Genomic DNA, 21,305 nt, shown 5'->3' with positions numbered 1-21,305 from the left:
CGATTCAATCGTTTAGCCTGTAACAAATAACACGCTGCCTTGGTTTGCAAGTGCATCCATGACCATTGTGACAACAGAATGAAAGACTCCACCCAAACGACTGTCGTTGGCAGGCAGAGGCTTCACATCGATGTAGCTTAGTGACTGTCGTTATGCACCGCAAAAGAGTGAAACCACTCTTGGTTATGAAGTGGAATAAACGCTTGGATGTTGCACCGTCTCCTTAGACTAGAGCTGTCCTGTTTCGTATTTGGCATAAACTAACGAAGCCTGCTCACACGAGAGGCAACCTGTTGTGTGTCCCAGGTAGTCTTACATGTTGGTAGGTTTTGAGTTGCCCTTTTCCAAATCTGCAGCACCTTTCGAGGCGTGTGCAAAAATACCAGTTCTGGCCATGCTTTTTCAGGGTTTGTGTAAACAGAAATTCTGCAAGGCGACGAGGTCCAGCTGCTTTTTTTTTCTGGTTTACTTCTGCTTGCAAAGATGGAAATCGCTTAAATTGAGTGTTTATTTTCAGATCTAGGCTAAGCACTGATGATGTGGCTAATGACTTGTATTCATCTCCGGGATCATTTGGAAACTTGATGGCTGCTCTGTTCTGTGTTCCCGGGGAGGATTTGTGTGATGTGACAAGTGTATAGAAATAGTAGAATTGCAAATCAAATCAAAAGAACGCTGAAAGTGTGCTTTCAAGAGTAGTCAAAAGAGTAGATGTTGTTTGAGAGTCACTTTTAAAAGAACGGTCGCCCCCGCCCGAATCATAAGGGTACCCCCGTCTGTTTGTCATCATTCATGAAGCAGGAAGTAGCTTCAAGCAAGTAAACACAAATACACTGCACAATTGTTTTTTTTCCCAATTTTATCTGTGCTACTAAGTGGCATTCTACATATATGTGGCTATTAAAGCCATTGCTAAAACAACTTAAGACTTTTGCACACTACTCAGTTAGCGTTTAAGCAAAATTCATGCAAAAATGTTGCCACGGTTTGCGTACATATCCCAGTTAGCATACAATATGGCGCGTCTTGTCGTGTTATTAATACACTGTGTGAATCCAACTGTGTTCGTAAACTTATGATTATCACAAAACGTCCCTGTTAGCAACACATTAGCATAAAAACCGAAAATACCTTGTACCCAAGCTCTGTCGTGGGTCTATGACGTCATCAGCAGCCGACTCTGTAGTTCTTTGCTAACTAACACAGTTACGCCACAGGTCTCTGCTGTTTTTATTAAGCATGGCTGCAAAATAAGCCACAATGGAGCCAAATAAAGTTGCAAGTAGCAACATTTTCATAGAGGGTGAGAAACTCTATGGAATCCAAGGAATAACTTGATGAGGTGGTGCCCGTGTTGATATCGCTGACACATTGTGACTTTGTCAACAATCAAGACTTCAATGAAGGTAAAAGTGACAAAGCCTTCCATTCGGCATTTATATGCATTTTGAATCATTTTCTGCATGTAAAACTGTAAATGTAAAGTTATGAAACAATGTCTGGCACATTTTTCGGTGTCTAGAGGCGATTAATTGGATTGATGTTATTTTTTTATGGGAAAACTTGATGCAGTTTTGGTTTGAGTCGGATTAATGACACTGGCTGAGGTTCCACTGTATATTAAGTTGGAACATTTACACACCAACATTCTGTGGAACTTCAGTTTTCGTCTTGAATCTGTTTCAAAATATAAACTGAAGCACACAAAAACAAAGGCAATTTGTTCCGATAGGATAGAATGTAGAGCCAATGAATCCGCTCCACACACCCAAAAAATATATTTTATAGAGCACGGGTGTCGGAAGTGCGGCCCGGGGCTGTTTTTTTTTTTTTTTTGGCACATTCTAAAAATATTATTTAACAAGAAAATTAAGAAAAGAAACAAAAGCAAAAAAAAAAGAAAAAAATCAGCAGTAATTTTACAAGAATAAAGTCAAACTATTAAGAGAAAAAAAATAACATAATATTATGAGGAAAAACATTCTCATTTTAGTAGCATAAAGTTGAAATATTAAAGAAAAAATATGTTATTGTTTGTATTATGAGAAACAAACAAAACAACGAAAAATGTTGTAATTTTTTGGAAAATTAGGTTGCAAAAATTGTATAATGTTATGAGAATAAAGTCAAAATATTAGGGTAATGAAGTTATAATTACGAGAAGAAAATTGAAGAAAGAAGAAAGTTGAAATAGTTGGAAAATAAATGAAAAAATCGCAGAAATGGGAAAAAAACTGTAATTTTTCAAGAATATAGTCATTTTCAAACTAGAAAAAAAGTAGCAATTTTGTGAGAACAAACTTGTAATATGAGAACGAGTAATGTCATTTTAGTAGCATAGGGTTAAAGTATTAAAGAGAAATACTAAGTCAGAATATTAAGTGAAACAAACTAAATTAAGTTGTAAGTTTTGGAAAATTAAGTTGGGGGAAAAATTATATTAATATTATAGGAATCAAGTCAAATATGAGAATACAGTCATAATGTTACAAGGAGAGCATTTACAAAGATTATTCAAGAAGAAAGGTGAAATATTTGAAGAAAAAAACAGCAAAACAGCAAAAATGGGGCGAAAAAGAGCAAAGTTGACACCAATAATAGGCTTTTTCACCCATATCACAAAGCTGAGATGCAGTTTTTTCTTGAAATACATATAACGTCTTAGCATATCTACATGTGCTGCTTTAACTTTACAAAATATCAAAGTGGCCCTTGCATCCTTTCATTTTTCACTATGTGGCCCTCAGTGGAAAATGTTTGGACACCCCTGTTGTAGAGAATAATTATAGTTTTTAATGCAGAAAACAATGCCAAATCATTATAAATGACGAATGGATGGAACTTGTCGTGGATGCGGACTTCCTGGAGAGCTGGAGAGATTGAATTCCATAGTGTTTCTTTATCAAATTGCTGACACTTGCCTCTTTAACTCCATAAAAAATGCATGTACAGTGAGTCATTCGATGTTGCGGAACGATACAGGGCATACAGTTTAGTTCGGTACATGCAATATTGTACAAAAACTCCGGCAACATTTTAGGAAAAAATTCAGATGAAAACTAAATCAGAGTTGGATGGTTGTTTGTCTATATGTGCCCTGTGATTGGCTGGCGACCAGTCCAGGGTGTACCTTACCTCTTTCCAAAAGTCAGCTGGGATAGGCTCCAGCATACCCCAAGTATACTGAGGACAAGAGGCATAGAAAATGGATGAATGCATGGATGGACAACTAAATCATACAAAAACTGGGGCGTACGAAAACCGAGGTTTGACAGTTGCACTAACTTGAGTCTAATATTAGTTGTTACCTGCTACGACCTGCTTGCTTGACAGCCTTTCAAATCCACTTTGCGCCCAATTGTGTGGAAGCTGAACGCAGTAGGTGTCTGAGTGACAGATCCACTGCCAACCCTCTATTTACTCTCCCCATCCTAGAGACAAAATGCTAGCAGCTCATTCCTCCTCGATGATTAGCTAGGAGTATCCCTCACTTTCCGTCACTTTGATGTGGAACGGCGGAATAACTGCTCTCAATCGTTATGTATCGTCACTGAAAGTTAGTGACTTAGACGCAATTATTGTAATTGTCCTAATGGAATGTTATTACACAGAATGACTGTTTTTTTTTTCTAATAATCATAGCTCATAAGTCACCAACTACAACCAGTGCAGAGCTAGAGTTAATACAACGGAACCGAGGCGTACTGTTATGATAAATTACGGAAACATGACAGTTCTGCAGAGAAGCTACAGTTCTGCTGCTTTAACTTCTACTGTTGTCTCTTATCTTACCCCCACTAAATCCACAGTAGATTTATATTTTCAGTTGTTAAACCCGTGCGTCAGATTGATTGACGGGGAACCTTGCACATGCTGCGCAGATGTGAGGGCGCAATGAAGAGCTGGAACTATATTGTGTGTTTTGAAAAAAAAAAAAAAAGTCTGGAAACGATCGGGAATGTGTGTCATCCATGCAGAAAGACACCGAATCATCATGTTAAGTCACAATGACTCTTTATTCCAAAGATGGGGGGGTTTGATATACAGCATGTGCTAGTTGTTTGGCGGGAAAAAAGAAAAAAACAACATAAAATATAATTAGGTTTGATGGGTTGAGTCATGAACCTTAGAAAATAAGACAATTATCTTTTTTCTGGCTAAGGAACCCAGCAGTGGAGAATTGATGAACGTTGGAAGTCGTTTATGATTGGTATCTTGGTAGACCAATAAAAAGGGTTTTAGGTTGGATGGATGTTTTTTTTTTTTACATGGAATTTCTATAATTGAAGGTCAACTTCAAAAAACTACTAATAATTCCAATGTGATCAACTTGATTGCCATTTTATTCTAATAATTACCTTGGTTTGGCAAGCCTGGCTGGATTGACATTAGGAAACTTTCCTTAAGCCTTCTAAGTTGGTGGCATGGACTTAAGGGGGGAAAAGCATTAGCTACCAGCGTCTACGGTCTTCCAACATGCAAAATTGCCAAGGAAAAAAACGACTTCAATAGAAAACAGGAGGTCCCAAATCCTCTGTCCAGATGCTGCTAATTGAATTGTCATCAGAAATCAGTAGGAGATTCCAGAAACCCCTCTGGACTATCATATTTGTTCTCCATTGTTCTCTCTGTAGACATGTCCCAGTGTAGCCCTTTACTTGGATAAGTTAAAGATGAAAAACTGATAGCAAAGCTGTTTTTGTTGTCCCCCCCTTTGAAAAAGAACAATTTTGATAAATTCAAGGGAATTACTTAACGCAGCAAGGCAGATGTAGGATTCATCCACTGAATGGTCCATTTAAGTGGAAGCAGAATTGAGTGACTCCTTTTGAACGAGCAGACAAAAGAAAGATTAGGGGGGTAGTTATGGATTTAGGAGTAATTTAAGAAATACAATTTATTTTGTTTATTTTTACGGACTCCTCCAGAACTGAAATCCAGATGATCAAAATGAAAATTCCTATGAAGGCCATCAGAAGTGAAGGTTGTAGTCAGTTTGTCTTGCCCTTGCTCGCTCATCTTCACATCTTCCAAACACTGTCATACTAAAAGCTGAAAAATTCCCACGGAAATTTTGAATGGGCCTACCTGTTGCTTACCTTTGATATGGTATTCTTGCAGGTCGCTAGCATGTTGAATGCACAGTTTGGCCTGAAGGATGGGTTCCTCATCAACTTTCCAACTTTGTCTGCCAAATATGTCGCCACGGTTACTCAGAATGTTCCCAAATAAAAACAGGGCACTTCACCCGATCGAGACCTATTCAGCGACATAACGTGTTTCGGGGTACTTTGCATGGTATGGGTGGAAAAGGTGTTCATAATCAAGAGGCCCATTTTCATTGGTCAGTACCTTTGCTACCGTTACAAAGAATGTTACAAACTATAAATGGCACACTTCCCCTCCTCGAGACCTTTTTAGTGATACAACATACTGCATGTTGAGGCTCTTCACATGGTATGGTTCACATGGTTAACAGGGGAAAAACAAAGATTTCAAGCAGCACCCTTTTTTAAAGCTTCCCGTCTGTTATTCTCACTCAAGCAGGATGACAGAGCCACCTCCAGACTTTGTCCTTGTCAACACTCTCACCTATGTTATATGACTAACGTGATGTCAGCTGGTCCTTTTGCGGCAGGGCTGAAATGCAGTGGAAATGTTTTTGTTTTTTTTTTGGGGGGGGGATTAAGTTCATTTTTATGACAAAGAGCGACTTTGCAATTCATTGCCATTCATTATATCACTTTTCATAATATTCTGGAGTATATGCAAATTACCATAATAAAAACTCAGACAGCAAACTTTTTGGAAAAAATCATATTTGTGTCATTCTAATAACTTTTGGCCATGACTGTAGGGGGGAATGTCCGCAGGTTTGAGACCTGCTACATTAGATAGCTACATTTTCAAACATTGATCAAAACAATAACTCTTGCACTTTTGCACTAGGCGGAGGTGAAAAATGCCTGCGTGGAACTCCAAAGTTCAAAGCTGATGAATGCCCAGTTTAAAGACCCGTGACAGTATTAAGGTTAATGAATTTAAAAGGCTTGGGACGACTACAAACAACCAGCAATTAAAAATAGCCGAGCCCCTTAAATATACAGAACCACCAAGACAGTGTTAAATTTCCTGCTTTTTCTCAGAAACCCAGCACTTTTAAACGGGCACGTTCAGGAGCTCCACTTCCGGTATGATACCCATCTTGGACAGTAGCCACAAAATAACCCTTCCAAGACGACCTGGTAATGACACACCTAAAAACAGAGGAGTTATTTAGCTAAGATTAGAAGATGAATAACCTCAGGGGTTGACTTTCATCCCAGGCCTGCCTCGACACAGACGGTGAGATAAGGTTTGGCGAGATGGAGTGAGGCTTGAAAGAGGTGCAGAAGCTTGTCAAAAGACACACAGTCTTCAAACACACTTACTGTACGTGCGTGTGTGTGTGTGTGTGTCACTTGAACTCCATAATGATTTGCCTTGAGGGGCTCCGTGCACATTTGGCAGTTCTTCATTTCCTGCTATCCGGGCTTTTATCTCATCAGCACCAATACACACATAAACACACACAGACTCACACCAGTTGTGGCCTGACCACAAGGACTGCCCTCAAACACCAGCACGTATGGGCTATATATTGTATGCGCGTATGTGTGTGTGTGCGTGTGTGTGTGTGTGTGTAGGGAGTGATTATGCTCAATCAAACTCTGCGGCTGGGGGGGGATTAGCTGTCAGCGAGGATCAGAACGTTTTTCACCAGTCTGCGGCATAGACGAGCGAAAGCTGAGGGTTGGAACCACACAGAGCGATGGTGACCTCAGATACGAGAGCATGGTGGCCATTTCGCCTCACGATTTCTTAATCACACGCAGGCAAACATCTAAAAATCAAATCGATGCTCCATTCAATCTCGGTTGCGAGCTGTTGCTGTGCTGAGGTGACCCCGGATCGGAGGGGGATGTGATACTACTTGGTGTACGGGAGTCGTTTGTTATCATTATCGATGTGCTGTTTGCAAAACATGCACACAATTTGCGCTACACAGATAATATTGACCAACTACAGGAACTTTGGAAAATGGAAAGCAATCATTACCTTTCGTGTCCACCCAGTGGAGGACTTAGCAATTTGGGGGCGTAAGGCGAACATAGCCAGGGGCCCTCTACATATGTTCTTTTAGCACAAAAAAGCGGGAAAGGCAGCCTCAAAGGCCCCTACCAATATACAACCTTGCACTAAATGAATACGAGGTGAACAGAATGAGAGCGTAAAGTTTCAGATATAAAACCAGTGTATGTCAAAATGCCAGGTATTTATTTTTAAACAAAAAACAACCCAGACATCATCACAACAGATGTGTGCGTGTGTGTGTGTTTCAGAGAGAAAGAGAAAGTATGTATTGAGGGTGAAGATGAACAATTATCATGTAACACAAGCAATTACAGGAAACAATTACAGTAAATTACAGAAATATTTTCCATGACTAACAGAGTACACTTGGCGACGCCTTCTGACGCTTCACGCTCTCATTGGCTGATTATCGGGGCACCGCCTACGCTCTCATCTCATTGGCTGACTTATACAGCGCGTACGTGAGTTTGTGTGAGAGACAGGCTTCTCCCTTCAACCTCCCTTCCTCATCGTGGCCAAAGACATGAATAGACAGGAATACTGTGAAGTAAGTAACGTGTAGACTGCTTCAAAATATGTATGACTAAATAATTACCATTTCATTAATACAATCTCACACACTTTTTACATGATTAAGTAAAGTAAGCTAGTTTTGACTTCCTTGTCAGGTTTTTAGTCAACAAGTTCAGAGAACACGGCACATGATCTTGATCTGCAACTGTTGACGTTGTATACGTAATCCTCCATACTGACAGTCAAATTCATTCATTCATTCAGCACATTCAGCAGAGCATAAATATACATCTCACCTTTGACTTGCTGCTCTCCAGCTGGTGCTGCTGCTGTAAAAAAACAACAAACCCCAAAACGCTGGCTTTTCCTCTCTTAGGAAGGACAGCAGTGACATGCACCTTCCAGCTCACGCATGCCTCCGCCCCTTCAGGATGAGGCGAGTACTGCACTGCCTTTGCGTATGACATGCCTACACTGTATGTATTTTATTGTCCAGTTCGCAAGAATAATGATGTCACGCTTACATGAAAGACATTACACGGGCTGTAGAAATACATGGTGTTGAATAAATGTTTCTGCAACATTATATTGCTGGCGACATGCTGACAAAGAGAAACTGGGCGGGGCCATGATCCAACTCAGTGCACTCACTTGCGCACTAAGCCGAAAATGTGCAAAATCAGCAATTTTTACGAAGAAAATGTTAAAAACAAAGGAACTCATACAGATAATACATTTAGAATACAGCTCGATGGACAAATATTAATATGTACTTTATGTCATCATTATCCATTTACCGCAGTGCCTCACCTGCCGCCCCTGACTGCACGTCACTGCTTAATGTAACTCTCATTTAGCGGGGGATTTGCATACGTGTGTTCGAGCTGAACTTCAATGTCTGTGATTGTAGCAGTGTTTGTATTTGGATGATACAGGAGTGTACATTTCATCACCTCTATTTACTCTAGTGGGCTTTTTGTTCCTAATTAGAATTTAGCAACAAAGAACGGTGTGACTGTCAGCTAGATAGGGAACGCATGTTTTGGAAAATGATGACAAATATACAGTCGGCTTTGGAAATGTGGTATGCCATAAACACAATGTGATTTATTCATGACCCTTCATATAAACGTGGTGCCGTTTGATCAAATCTTTCACTACTACTGGCCTTTGTTTGTTTGGAAGCTGTTAAGAAGCTATGTGGACGCAAACAACCCACCGTAGGTAAACATTGACTGCACAAAAGTAGCATTTTCTCAAATAGGGTTGAAAGAAAAATTCACATGTTGTGAAGCTTTGATTAAAAAACGTGCATGAAAATGTCATTTGTCACATTTTGCACAAAAACCCACTCAGTGTTCACCATTTGCTGTAAGTTATACCTCAAAACCACACAAAAACACAACCCTTGCCAGTGGCCAGTCATGAATTGTTTGTGAGCGATTACGCATCCTATTTTTTATTTTTATTTTTGCAAAGTGGAGGTTAGCCAACGGTGACGCGTGCTTGCAGATATGAGCCAGAACAACGCCACTGGCTGTTGCGCTACTATCATTACATGTTTATTGGCAATGATGCGATAGTTGCGCTCCAGTGAACTCATCTGGGCCACACACTTTGCATCACAGCTGGCATTCACCCACCCCACCCCCACGCAGACTGAATGTTGAATGTTTGCATTTACAATATTTGCAACGTCTGAACTTTTTTTGTGTTTTTCTTTTTGTCTTCAGGAAGTGAATACAAACATGTCACGGAGGAGAGGAACATCAAAATCCATCTTCTTTTCTTCATTATTAGTAAGTTCATCTCCTTTGCTTGTGACAAAACACTCATTGACTCTTGTCCAAGTCTTCCTATGGGTCGACAGTGTCAATATATTCATGTCATCCACTGTATCATTTGTCCGGGGGCCACTGTGAGGGCCAGATGGTATCGTTTGAAAGAAACAACCTATGGCGCTACTATAAATACATATATACAGACAAACCTCGGTTTCTGAACGCCCTGGTTTACGTACGATTCAGTTTTTGACTAATATTCACCTAATTTTGCCTCTGTTTATTGTTTATTTTACAACATTGCACAAAACAAACTAGTCTGCCCTGTTCCGTATCATTCCGAGCAAACAAAGCATCCTACACTTTGCTGACTGCTAAATAATCCACCATGGGGCCAAATGTTCATTTATCTATTTCATTTGTCATTTATAGTTATTTTAGCAGTTTTTTGCATGTAAAAGTATAATTATTCTCGATTAAATGTATTTTTTCTTACTATTTTTGGGTGTCTGCATCAGATGAATCGGATTTACATGATGTTCTATGGGAAAAAAGGTTTAGGTTTCAGACCTTTTGGAACAAACAAATAACAAAATCTGAGGTATATACAGTATGTACTGTATATACCGCTCTGCAAAAATATAAGAAACCATTGCAAAATTTTAATTTTTGCCGATTTGACCATTTATAGGTATGTTTGAGAAGCAATGAACATTGTTTTTATTTTAGAAACCCCTGACAACATCACTCCCAAACTCCAACTAAAAATATTGTCATTTAGACCATTTATCTGCAGAAAATGAAAAACGGTCAAACTGCAACATAAAAATATTAGAAACGATTTTCTTTGCATTTTTACATTTTTCTCAAATGTTTCAGTGTTACCAGACTAATAGTACAGTAATCCCTCCTTTATCGAGGTTAACTGGTTCCAGACCTGACCCTGATGAGTCAATCTCCACGAAGTAGGATTCCTCATTTATAAATGGAACATTTTCATAGCTAGAACATAGAAAACCTGTTTACGACCTTCTAGATATGATTTTGAACATTATTAGAGCCCTTTATTCCTCTGAAATAACACCCCTAAGGTCACTTTTATACTCCTGTTACCCAATATAGTAGACATAATAAGAGAAAATAAGACATTTAAGACACACTTGCTCGTGTGTGTTGCTGTAAACGTGTTCCAGTGCTAGGGAATTTGAGTAGAGGAGCGGACAGGAAGTGATGTCAGGGCTTCAGAGTTGAGTGTTAGCTTGGCGTGGGATACAGCCGCAACAGTAGTTAGGGATTATTGTGTTCTGGTGGTCAAGTCTGGTGCTTGTGTGTCTCAACCAAGATCATGGGAACATTACTGACACCTAATGACCAAGGTAGAATACTACATATCATCACATCGTCTTTGAATGGGTCTTCTGAATGCCTTATATTTAGCCATTTTTATGCTAGAACATGCTTAATTTAGGATCAAAACTATGTAAAAATTTGCTTCAACATGCATATTTTTCGACTAATAATAGGCCGTTTTCAACCACAAAACAGCATCATTTATTAAGTCATATATTTTTTTAAAACGTGATGGAGCTCAAAGCGGCGAGGGATTACTGTACTTTTACTGAAGCAAGCCTCTAAAGCCAAGAGTCTTTCATGGGTCCAAATTTAAAGATCCAGAACCACCCCACCCATCAATAACCGGGGGGAATTGGGGCATGGATTGCGTCAAAGTAGTGATGTTTGGTCTGGAAGTGCCTCTGCAGGTTATAATCCTTGGAAACAGCGTCTACTTCCTTACAAACACATACACAACACATTGGCTTCCCCAATGCACTGGCAGTAAATGTATGCAGTATTTTGTAGTCCAGTCGCTGTTAAAAAGCAAATTTTCAGTGTCTACGTTTTTTTTTTCTCGAGGTGTTGGCACCATATTTGTTTAAATGAGAGTTGTCTACGTCTACTGCTGCCTCGCTGTTGACCCCTGCAGAGCCAAAGAATGATTGACATCAAATAAATGTCTGCATTAGTATGGGTTTATCATCACCCCCCACCACCACCAACACTAATTGAAACATGTTTCTTTGCCTCTGTAGGTGTGCTGTATGCTTGCTAGTGCAGAGTATTCCAGCTGTGGAGAGTATGAGTTCTTAAACCAGACCAGCAACAGCTGCCAGGCCTGCCCTCAGTGCCAGCCGGGACAGGAGCCACACATGGTGGGATACGTTCACACTCGTGTGTGCCGATGTCACTCTTACTTAGCATTTCCGCAATACACTGATTTGGGCCCACTCCACAAAGTAGTCAGACATTCTTTTAATTTGTACACCTTTTCATGTCATCCCTCAATGACATAATGTGCTTTGCGCTCAGACCACCCACTGTGCCCGCGCGCACTCCCCATCCTGCTCAGTGAAAAGAGCCTTAATTCAAACGAACAATTCCTGCATGCTTAATCGCTTTCACTGACATTGAAGTGAAGGTAAGTGTCAAGGCGCATGACGTACCAACGTTTAAAGCCAAGCCTGTTTGGGCCAAAGACAGCAGAGCTGAGGGAAAATTCTTTGTTGGGCACCTGAGGGGGTGAGGTAATAGATTACAACAACAACAACAACAACAGGATGAAGAGAAAGATAGCAGATGAGTTGCTGGAGGTTTTGATGTATCACATCATAAACAGAGGCGCATCAGCTTGTGAAAACATGGAGATGTGGTGCATATTTAATCACAAACCTGCCAACCTTGAAGACGTTTTAGGAGTATTTTATTGATATTTTTGAACTTTTATGTCATTTTGAAATTTTATGCAATTAAAAAAAAAGAATTATATTATATGTGGGTGTGAATGTGAGTGTGAAGGGTTGTTTGTCGGTGTGTGCCTTGCGATTGGCTGTAGACCGGCGTGTGCCCCGCCTCTCTCCCAAGGTCAGCTGGGATGGGCTCCAGCAGATCCCTGCGACCCTAATGAGGATTAAGCGGCATAGAAAATGAATGAATGAATGATTCATTTAATATTTTACATATTTAATATTTATTTTTTAATATACTTGAATATTTAAGATATTTAAGGACAAAGCTTTTTCTTATTATTACTCATTAATATGAACATTTCAGCCTTTTCTCATTACATTATGCCTTTTGCTCTATTTTTCTCATGTTTGCTGGTGTTTTTTTTGGTTTATTTTTATTTCGACAATAAGAAAAACTCTAATTGCCCCCTTGGACACCGTTGTTTGTCTTGTCAGCGATTTAGGTTGGCAGCTTCCTTCATAGCACAACCGAATGATGGTAATTAAAGAGAGAGACAGGGAGTGTTATTGCAGCTGGGACTAATCAAGGTGTGCAACAGTCATTTTTATTGCGAAATGTTGAACCGAAATCGGAAAAGGTCGTCATGGACGTGGGCTGTACGCACTCTGAATGAGTCGTATACAGACAGGAAATAATGTACGACATAAGCCAACCTATCACAGTCTTTATCATCACCGGAGCTCGAGGATTTTGTTGGAGATGCACGCCACGCTCCACGCAGAGATTGAACTCAAAACTAGCACAAACGAAATGCCACAAAAAGCGTACCTGTAGAGCAGCGGAGCACACACGCGTAGTCAAGGGTCAAAATGCGTGCCGTGCACGGAAAATCATAAGAATGAAGCTCATAAGAGTTGAATTTAAGAGCTGATATCCGGCAACTTCCATGGTTTTCTTGCTAATAACCAACATCACTGACGTTTTTACATGAATAGCTATAGCATTGTACTGACAAAAAATGTAACTCTTATGAGCTATTTTTGTTGTCATTGTTATATTTGTCCAAACAAAGGTACCTTTAGTTGTACCAGGCATTCAAATGAACAAGAAACTGAAGAAACAAGGGTGGTCTCGTCATTTTTTCCATGATTGTATTTAGTCCATGTGGTGCAGGTTACTTTTTTTGGTTGCACGGTGAATGAGGGGGGGCGTTTGGTTTGTTTCGTGTGAGTGTGGGTGTAAATATAAAGCTATCAATCAGATCAATCAGACGAGCGTTGCCTCAGCACTTTCGCCCGCCTGTCTGATCCCCATGGAGCCTCTAATTCATGTGTTAGCTCTCAAGTGTGCGTTCAATCACAGCGTAACCACAGGGTGCATCCTCACACTGACTTCAGAAAGCTTCTGCCCACACACACACACACACACACACACACACACAGACAAACACACACACACCACATGGTACATTACAGGGAAATGAAGATGTTCAAATCCCCCATTTACCTGAATATCATATCCAAACTGTGGTTCATGCAGCTGGAATAAAACCTCTTATTTAGCAGACCCAACATTAGGTTCACGTTCACAATCAAATGGAAGCCAAGATAAATGTTAACACACATTCTTCCTTTACAAAGATAAAACAAAAGTTAGCATGGGTTATGTTAAAAAGACAATTTCGCTGTATGCACATTTGAAACAAACTGAAAAATACCTCCAAACTGATAAATGGAGGCTACCGTTGTTAACTTCCGAATCATGGTCAAATCGGGGTATATTCATCGGGAATTCCACGCAGGGTTAGCCAGATGCACGAGCGACGATGGAATGGTAAATGTCCAGGGGCAGATGCAAAATTCTTTATTCTAGAAGATGGGAACTAACAAAAGTAGAAAAATCTAAAAGGCCAAATGTAAACTCATGTGGACAAATTAAAGTCATTTCTACGATGAACAAACAAAAACAGGAACGCTTATTAATGCTGCAAGGACAGCTATTATGAAACTCTAGCACAGAGAGACTATGACAGAGCACAGAAAGAGAAAGTGGCCCTAATGAGCGTGCATGAGATCATGTTTTATACTGCCGACTCCCAAAAGAGATCCAAAGAACCCTGTAAGTCAAAGTGACAGGACACCGCCAAGGGTACGACGCTGTTTTATGTACGATTGGTGGGGGGAAGCAGTATGAACTTCCTATTCGCTCCTCTTTAGCCTGAAGCCCAGGAACATCCTCTTTGAGATAGGACAGATAAGAGAAAAGGATAAAGTACACACACACAGATGTACTTGGGCGAGAGGAACAGGACCCTTCAAGAACTGAGAATGTTGGCTTAGTTTATGCTGCAGTGTTACAACTTGGAAATGATGAATGTGATTTGTGTTTAGACATGTGGCTACGGTGTGAAGGATGACGACTTCTCTTGCGCGCCATGTCCACATGGCAAGTACTCCAAAGGCAAATATGAGATCTGCAGGCGACACAAAGACTGTGACGCCCTCTACAAGGCCACGGTGCGGGTGGCGGGAACGCCAGACAGCGATGCCGAGTGCGGACCGTGTTTACCAGGGTAACATGACACACAAACACAACTACTAATGATGAATGGTATAATAACAATCAAAACTGTTGCAATTTTTATTTTATAACGATTCACTGAAATAAAAATCACTGTCGTGCTAGTCATCCACGCCTATCACAATGATAATGCATGGCCCCATATTGCAGGGACCTGTACACCATTGAACATGTTTTGGATGCTCTGGATGGGTGTACAGTAGAACCTTGGTTAGCGTCATTAATCCACTTCAAAAGGTCCGAATGTAACCGAAATGTACTCTAACCGAATAAAGAAATCATGTAAATCCAATTTATGTTATGAACGGCCAAGGCCGTGATGCAGGAATCCAAAATGCAGAGTCGAATAGGTGAAAACAGAAAAGGTCTTTAATACAAAAAATGGATAACAAAAAGGTACCAAAAACCACACAAGAAACAAAGTACAACCAAAATACATCCGGACCTAGTCGCGGGAAACAGTAACAAAAAACACTGCTAGCAAGGTGAGCTGAGCAGGGAAAAATACAGACAAGAACAAAAAGAGCTGCTAACAAAAAACTAGCAGAAGTACCAAAGAATACAGCTACTGCTGAAGACGTCAAGCAGGCAGGTAGGTACTTACAGGTGAGCAGAGCGAGGGTCAGAAAGCCAAAACACAATGCACAAGAACAAGCTGGAAGGAGCTGAACAGGGTGTAGCAAAGGGACAATCTGGCACTGAACCTAGCATTGCACACAGCTTAAATAGCACAACTAATCAGGCACAGGTGAAGATGATTAGCTCATCAGGGTGCTCAGGAGTGTGCTGCAACAGAGAAACAGTAGAAGGCAGTACCGCAGCACACAATCCTGACAGTATCCCCCCCTTTTATAAGACGCCCCCTGGCGGCATACCTGGTTTATTGGGGTGAGCGGAGTGGAAGTCGGAAATGAGAGAGGGATCCAGGATACGGGAGCAGGCGACCCAGGAGCGCTCTTCTGGTCCATATCCCTCCCAGTCGACCAAATACTGCACCCCCCTCCCCCTTCTTCTCGAATCTAATAAGGCTCTCACCGTGTACGCGGGCTGGCCGTCGATGATGCGGGGCGGGGGTGGAGCCTCGACCGAAGGGCACAGTGGACTGGTAGCGACAGGCTTGATGCAGGAGACGTGGAAGACTGGGTGGACTTTAAGAGCCGGTGGGAGCTCCAGCTTGACAGCTGACTTGTTAACTATTGCCTTGATCTTGTAAGGTCCCACGAACCTTGGAGCCAGCTTCCGAGAGGTCCCTGCAAGCGGAAGGTCTTTAGAAGACAGCCATACCTCCATCCCAGGCTGGTAATCAGGTGCGGGAACCCGGTGCCTGTCAGCAATCCGGCGGTTGTGTTCTGCTGTACGTGTTAATGCAGCCCGGGTCTCTCGCCAGATGCGTCGGGCACGTCGTAGGTGAACATGAACTGCCGGGACGGTAATTTCTGCTTCCTGGGAGGGGAAAAGCGGGGGCTGGTAACCAAAAACAGTCTTGAAGGGTGACATACCTGTCGCCGAGCAGGGTAACGAGTTGTGGGCATACTCGATCCAGGGGAGGTGGGTCGACCAGGAGGAGGGGTGTCGATGACAAACGCACCTGAGTGCTGCTTCCAAGTCCTGGTTGGCCCGCTCCGTCTGGCCGTTGGACTGAGGGTGGTAACCAGAAGAAAGACTAACGGTCGCCCCCAATGCCTTATTAAATGCCCGCCACACTCTTGAAGCAAATTAAGGCCCTCTGTCCGAAACAATGTCTGCAGGTATCCCGTGTAGGCGGAAGACGTGCCTCACCAACAGTTTAGCTGTCTCTAGGGCCGTGGGCAACTTGGGGAGCGACACAAAATGCGCCATCTTCGAAAACCTGTCCACGATATTGAGTATGACGGTCCGGCCATATGACGAGGGTAATCCAGTGATGAAGTCCATTGCGATGTGGGACCATGGCCGACCAGGGACAGGTAACGGCTGAAGCAAACCGGCAGGAGGGCGATGGGAAGCTTTACCTCTGGCGCAGACGGAGCAGGCGGCGACAAACTTCTTCACGTCAGCTGTCATGGTAGGCCACCAGAACCTTTGGGAGACCAGGAATAGGGTTCGTCGAATCCCCGGGTGGCAGGCAATCTTAGACGAGTGACCCCACAGCAGCACCTCGGATCTGAGTCGTTCAGGAACAAACAATCTCCCCTCTGGGCACCCCTCTGGTAGTTCCGTCTGTCCCGCTGCCTCTGAGACCTTCCTCTCCACCTCCCACTGGAGGGCGCCGAGTATCCGGGCGACAGGTACGATTGTCTCCGGTGGTGAGTCCGACTCCACCGGGGAAAAGATCCTAGATAGTGCATCAGGCTTAATATTCCGTGATCCAGGTCTGTAAGTGATAGAGAAGTTAAACCTTGTTAAGAACAGTGACCATCTGGCTTGGCGAGAGTTGAGTCTGTGCGCTGAGCGTATATATGCCAGGTTCTTGTGGTCCGTAATAACTACCAACGGCTGGGCTGCACCCTCCAGCCAATGTCTCCACTCCCGCAGCGCGAGCACAATGGCCAGCAGTTCCCGATTGCCCACATCATAATTTCTCTCTGCCGAGGTGAGGCGACGTGAGAAAAAGGCACACGGGTGCAGCTTCTGGTCGACTGGTGAGCGCTGGGATAGAACCGCCCCCACTCCCGTATCCGAGGCATCAACCTCAACGATAAACTGCAAGGCAGGATCAGGGTGAGTAAGGACAGGGGCAGACGTAAACAGTGCTTTAAGCTTGGTAAACGCTTCCTCAGCTTCGGGAGACCATACAAAGGGAACCTTTACTGATGTAAGCCTTGTCAGAGGTTCTGCCTTTATGCTGAAATTACGAATGAACTTCCGGTAGAAGTTCGCGAACCCCAAGAACCTCTGCAAGTGCTTCCTTGATTTGGGAGAAGGCCAATCGACCACCGCCTGGATCTTGGCGGGATCGGCTCTTAACTTGTCCTTCTCCACTATAAACCCTAAAAAGGACACGGATGTGGTATGAAACTCGCACTTCTCCGCCTTGACAAAAAGGCGATTCTCCAACAGCCGCTGAAGGATGCGGCGTACATGCTGGATATGCTCCTGGAGGGAATTAGAAAAAATCAGGATGTCGTCTAGGTAAACAAAACAGCAGTGGTTAATCATATCCCTAAGTATATCATTTATTAAACACTGGAATACGGCGGGTGCGTTGGTAAGGCCGAAGGGCATAACAAGATACTCGAAGTGACCGAGTGGCGTATTAAAAGCCGTCTTCCACTCGTCCCCCTCTTTGATTCGAACCAGGTGGTAAGCATTCCTAAGGTCGAGTTTGGAAAAGATCTTGGCCGAATGAAGAGACGAAAAGGCGGAGTCCATGAGAGGAAGCGGGTAACGGTTCTTAATGGTAATGTCATTAAGGCCGCGAAAATCAATACAAGGCCGTAGAGACTTATCCTTCTTTTCGACAAAGAAAAAGCCGGCCCCAAGTGGAGAGGACGAGGGGCGAATAAGTCCGGCAGCTAGAGAGGAAGCAATGTATTCCTTGAGCGCAAGTTGCTCGGGTCCAGAGATGCTATAAAGCCTAGCATTGGGTAATGGTGCTCCCGGAAGGAGTTCAATAGCGCAGTCATATGGACGATGGGGGGGTAAACTCTGAGCTCTATCCTTGCTAAATACCATGCGGAGGTCATGATAGACGTCGGGAACACCAGTGACATCAATCTTCTCAGTGTTCCTAGGTTTACCTGAAACTGTGGGTACCGCGGAACGTAAGCAACTAGCAAAACAGTGACTGCCCCAATTAACTATCTGTCCCCTCGTCCAATCCACCGTCGGGTTGTGAATCTGGAGCCAAGTGAGACCTAGAACTACGGGCGCGGATTGAGACGGAGCGATAAAAAAACTAATGGATTCATGGTGGTTGCCAGACAATTGAAGAGATAACGGAACGGTTCTATGAGTGACTACCGCCAAGGGGCGTCCATCCAGTGAGTGAACCTCCTTATGGTCTCTCAACTCAACCCCCTGAATGCCATGTTCCTTAACAAAATTAGAGTCAATAAAGCAATCATCCGCCCCAGAATCGACTAATGCAGAAATCCGAACATTGACGCCCCCCCCCGTAATGAGTCCAGTCACCTGTAGTCTCTTAAAGACTGCTGGAGTCGGAGCCGACGCCGGAGGCATTTCAGCATACTCACAACGGTCCTGCGTAGGCTGATTCTCCCTCGACTTAGATACGGCGGTCGATCCTGCGCCAGTCTCCTTAATAACGTCAGGAGGAGATCCGGCGCGGCGTGCCGGTCGCGCGGGGCATCTGTTGATGGTGTGGTTGGGTTCGCCGCAGTACAGGCAAAGGCGGAGTCGTAGCCTCCGCGACCTCTCTGCAGCAGACAGGCGTCTTCCCCCGAGTTGCATGGGCTCCGCAATCTCCTCGGTGGCCGCCGTTGATGGGACTCCCTCTGTTCCGCTGGTTCCGGAAGTTAGTGGTATCAGCCGAAACTCCTGACGGTGGTTCTTGGCTGATCCTGCAGGTAGTCCCTCACTGCGTTCGCGATCACGTTCCCGGAGGCGATTATCCAGCCGTATGGCTAGGTCGACAAGCTCGTTGAGCGTGGTGGTGAACTCCCTCACTGCCAGCTCATCCTTGATCCGCTCGTTAAGAGCCTTGCGAAATATTCCGCGGAGAGCCTCCTCATCATATCGGCTTTCTGCCGCCAGCACTCTAAAGTCCACAGAAAAAGCCGCTACCGAGCGTTTGCCTTGTCGTAGGTCCAACAATTGGTTACCGGCCTCCCTACTACGGATAGGGTGATCGAAGACCTGCCGTAGCTCCTCCAAAAAAACAGGATAGGAGGTGCGTAACTCCGGCTTAGCTTTGCTCACCGCTATAGCCCACGCTGCTGCTTTATCAGTAAGTAGGCTCATTATAAACGCTATCTTGGCCTGGTCGGAATAGTAAGTGCTGGGTTGTTGGTCAAAAATCAGGGTACACTGGTGTAAAAATTGTCTGCAATCCATAGATTCCCCCGAAAAGCGTGGGGGGGGTGGGAGGCTAGGCTCGCGACTATTACTGCTGCTGGCAGCAGGTGCGATTCGAACAACCTCTGATGAGGGAGCTGCACCCTCCGACTGTCCTGGGTGAGAGCCAAGTCCCAGATGCTGCTCAATAGCGCTAATGCTAGTGGCGAGGGCGGCCAGGGACTCCATAACTCCCCGGAGGGATTGCTCATGGCTGCCGACGAGCGCACCTTGTTGGGATAGTGCGGCCTTTATATGTGCGAACTCTGCGGATTCCATGTTTGGCCAGATTGTTCTGTTATGAACGGCCAAGGCCGTGATGCAGGAATCCAAAATGCAGAGTCGAATAGGTGAAAACAGAAAAGGTCTTTAATACAAAAAATGGATAACAAAAAGGTACCAAAAACCACACAAGAAACAAAGTACAACCAAAATACATCCGGACCTAGTCGCGGGAAACAGTAACAAAAAACACTGCTAGCAAGGTGAGCTGAGCAGGGAAAAATACAGACAAGAACAAAAAGAGCTGCTAACAAAAAACTAGCAGAAGTACCAAAGAATACAGCTACTGCTGAAGACGTCAAGCAGGCAGGTAGGTACTTACAGGTGAGCAGAGCGAGGGTCAGAAAGCCAAAACACAATGCACAAGAACAAGCTGGAAGGAGCTGAACAGGGTGTAGCAAAGGGACAATCTGGCACTGAACCTAGCATTGCACACAGCTTAAATAGCACAACTAATCAGGCACAGGTGAAGATGATTAGCTCATCAGGGTGCTCAGGAGTGTGCTGCAACAGAGAAACAGTAGAAGGCAGTACCGCAGCACACAATCCTGACAATTTATCCATTCTGGACAAACAAAAATGCTAACACAAAACTTTTTTTTACAGTTTTACATGCAGAAAACAATTCAAATTGCACATAAATGATGAATGAAAGGGATAAATGAACATTTAACATGACTTTTGGGCAGCGAGATCAACACGTACACCACCTGGGGGTTTTGCCATGAATTGTTTCTTGAATTCAGTAGTATTTCTCACCTTCTTTATCACAGTGCTGGCACTTGCAACTTTGTTTGGCTCCTTTGTGGCTAAGAAAAGCAGAGACTTGTGGGAGAACGGTGTTACTTACTTACTTACTTAGCAAAGAACTACAAAGTCATCAGGGACAGGCGACGGAGCTGACTTTCGGTTCTGGTTTCCATGTAGGACATTTTGTGATAAAAATACATTATGAAGACAGTTGGACTCACACAGTGTATTAATAACACGACAAGAAGTGCGGCGCATTGTATGCCGACTGGAAAAATGTACGCAAACTTTTTCCATACGCTAACCGGGGCGGACGCTAACTGAGGTTTTACTGTATGTGGTATTCGAGGCACATTTTGGAGTGGCCTTTTATTGTGGCCAACCTAAGGCAATTTTTTTGTTGAGTGCAATATCTTCATCATTTTATACGATGTATTCATTATTTTGTTTTTCATTGTATTACCGAAAATCAGCTCTGAAGACTGAACACGTGGATAGGTTGCGTAACATTTCCATGGTGACCTA

General features: G+C 43.3%; 1 protein-coding gene across 2 annotated transcripts in view; it reads left to right on the top strand.

Moving 5' to 3' along the window:
• edar (ectodysplasin A receptor) overlaps window positions 1-21,305 on the top strand; it is a 53,885-nt gene that overhangs the window by 18,418 nt on the left and 14,162 nt on the right. For both annotated transcript variants that reach the window (XM_054787569.1, XM_054787568.1), the window contains exons 3-5: window positions 9,381-9,446; window positions 11,519-11,638; window positions 14,564-14,745. In XM_054787569.1, the coding sequence (XP_054643544.1) occupies window positions 9,396-9,446; window positions 11,519-11,638; window positions 14,564-14,745 (353 nt within the window). In that variant the 5' untranslated portion in view covers window positions 9,381-9,395. The remainder of the gene's footprint in view (window positions 1-9,380; window positions 9,447-11,518; window positions 11,639-14,563; window positions 14,746-21,305) is intronic.

The sequence above is a fragment of the Dunckerocampus dactyliophorus genome, chromosome 9, assembly GCF_027744805.1.
Source record: "Dunckerocampus dactyliophorus isolate RoL2022-P2 chromosome 9, RoL_Ddac_1.1, whole genome shotgun sequence".
Lineage (NCBI taxonomy): Eukaryota > Metazoa > Chordata > Actinopteri > Syngnathiformes > Syngnathidae > Dunckerocampus > Dunckerocampus dactyliophorus.
This window is presented reverse-complemented; position numbering and strand designations above follow the sequence as displayed.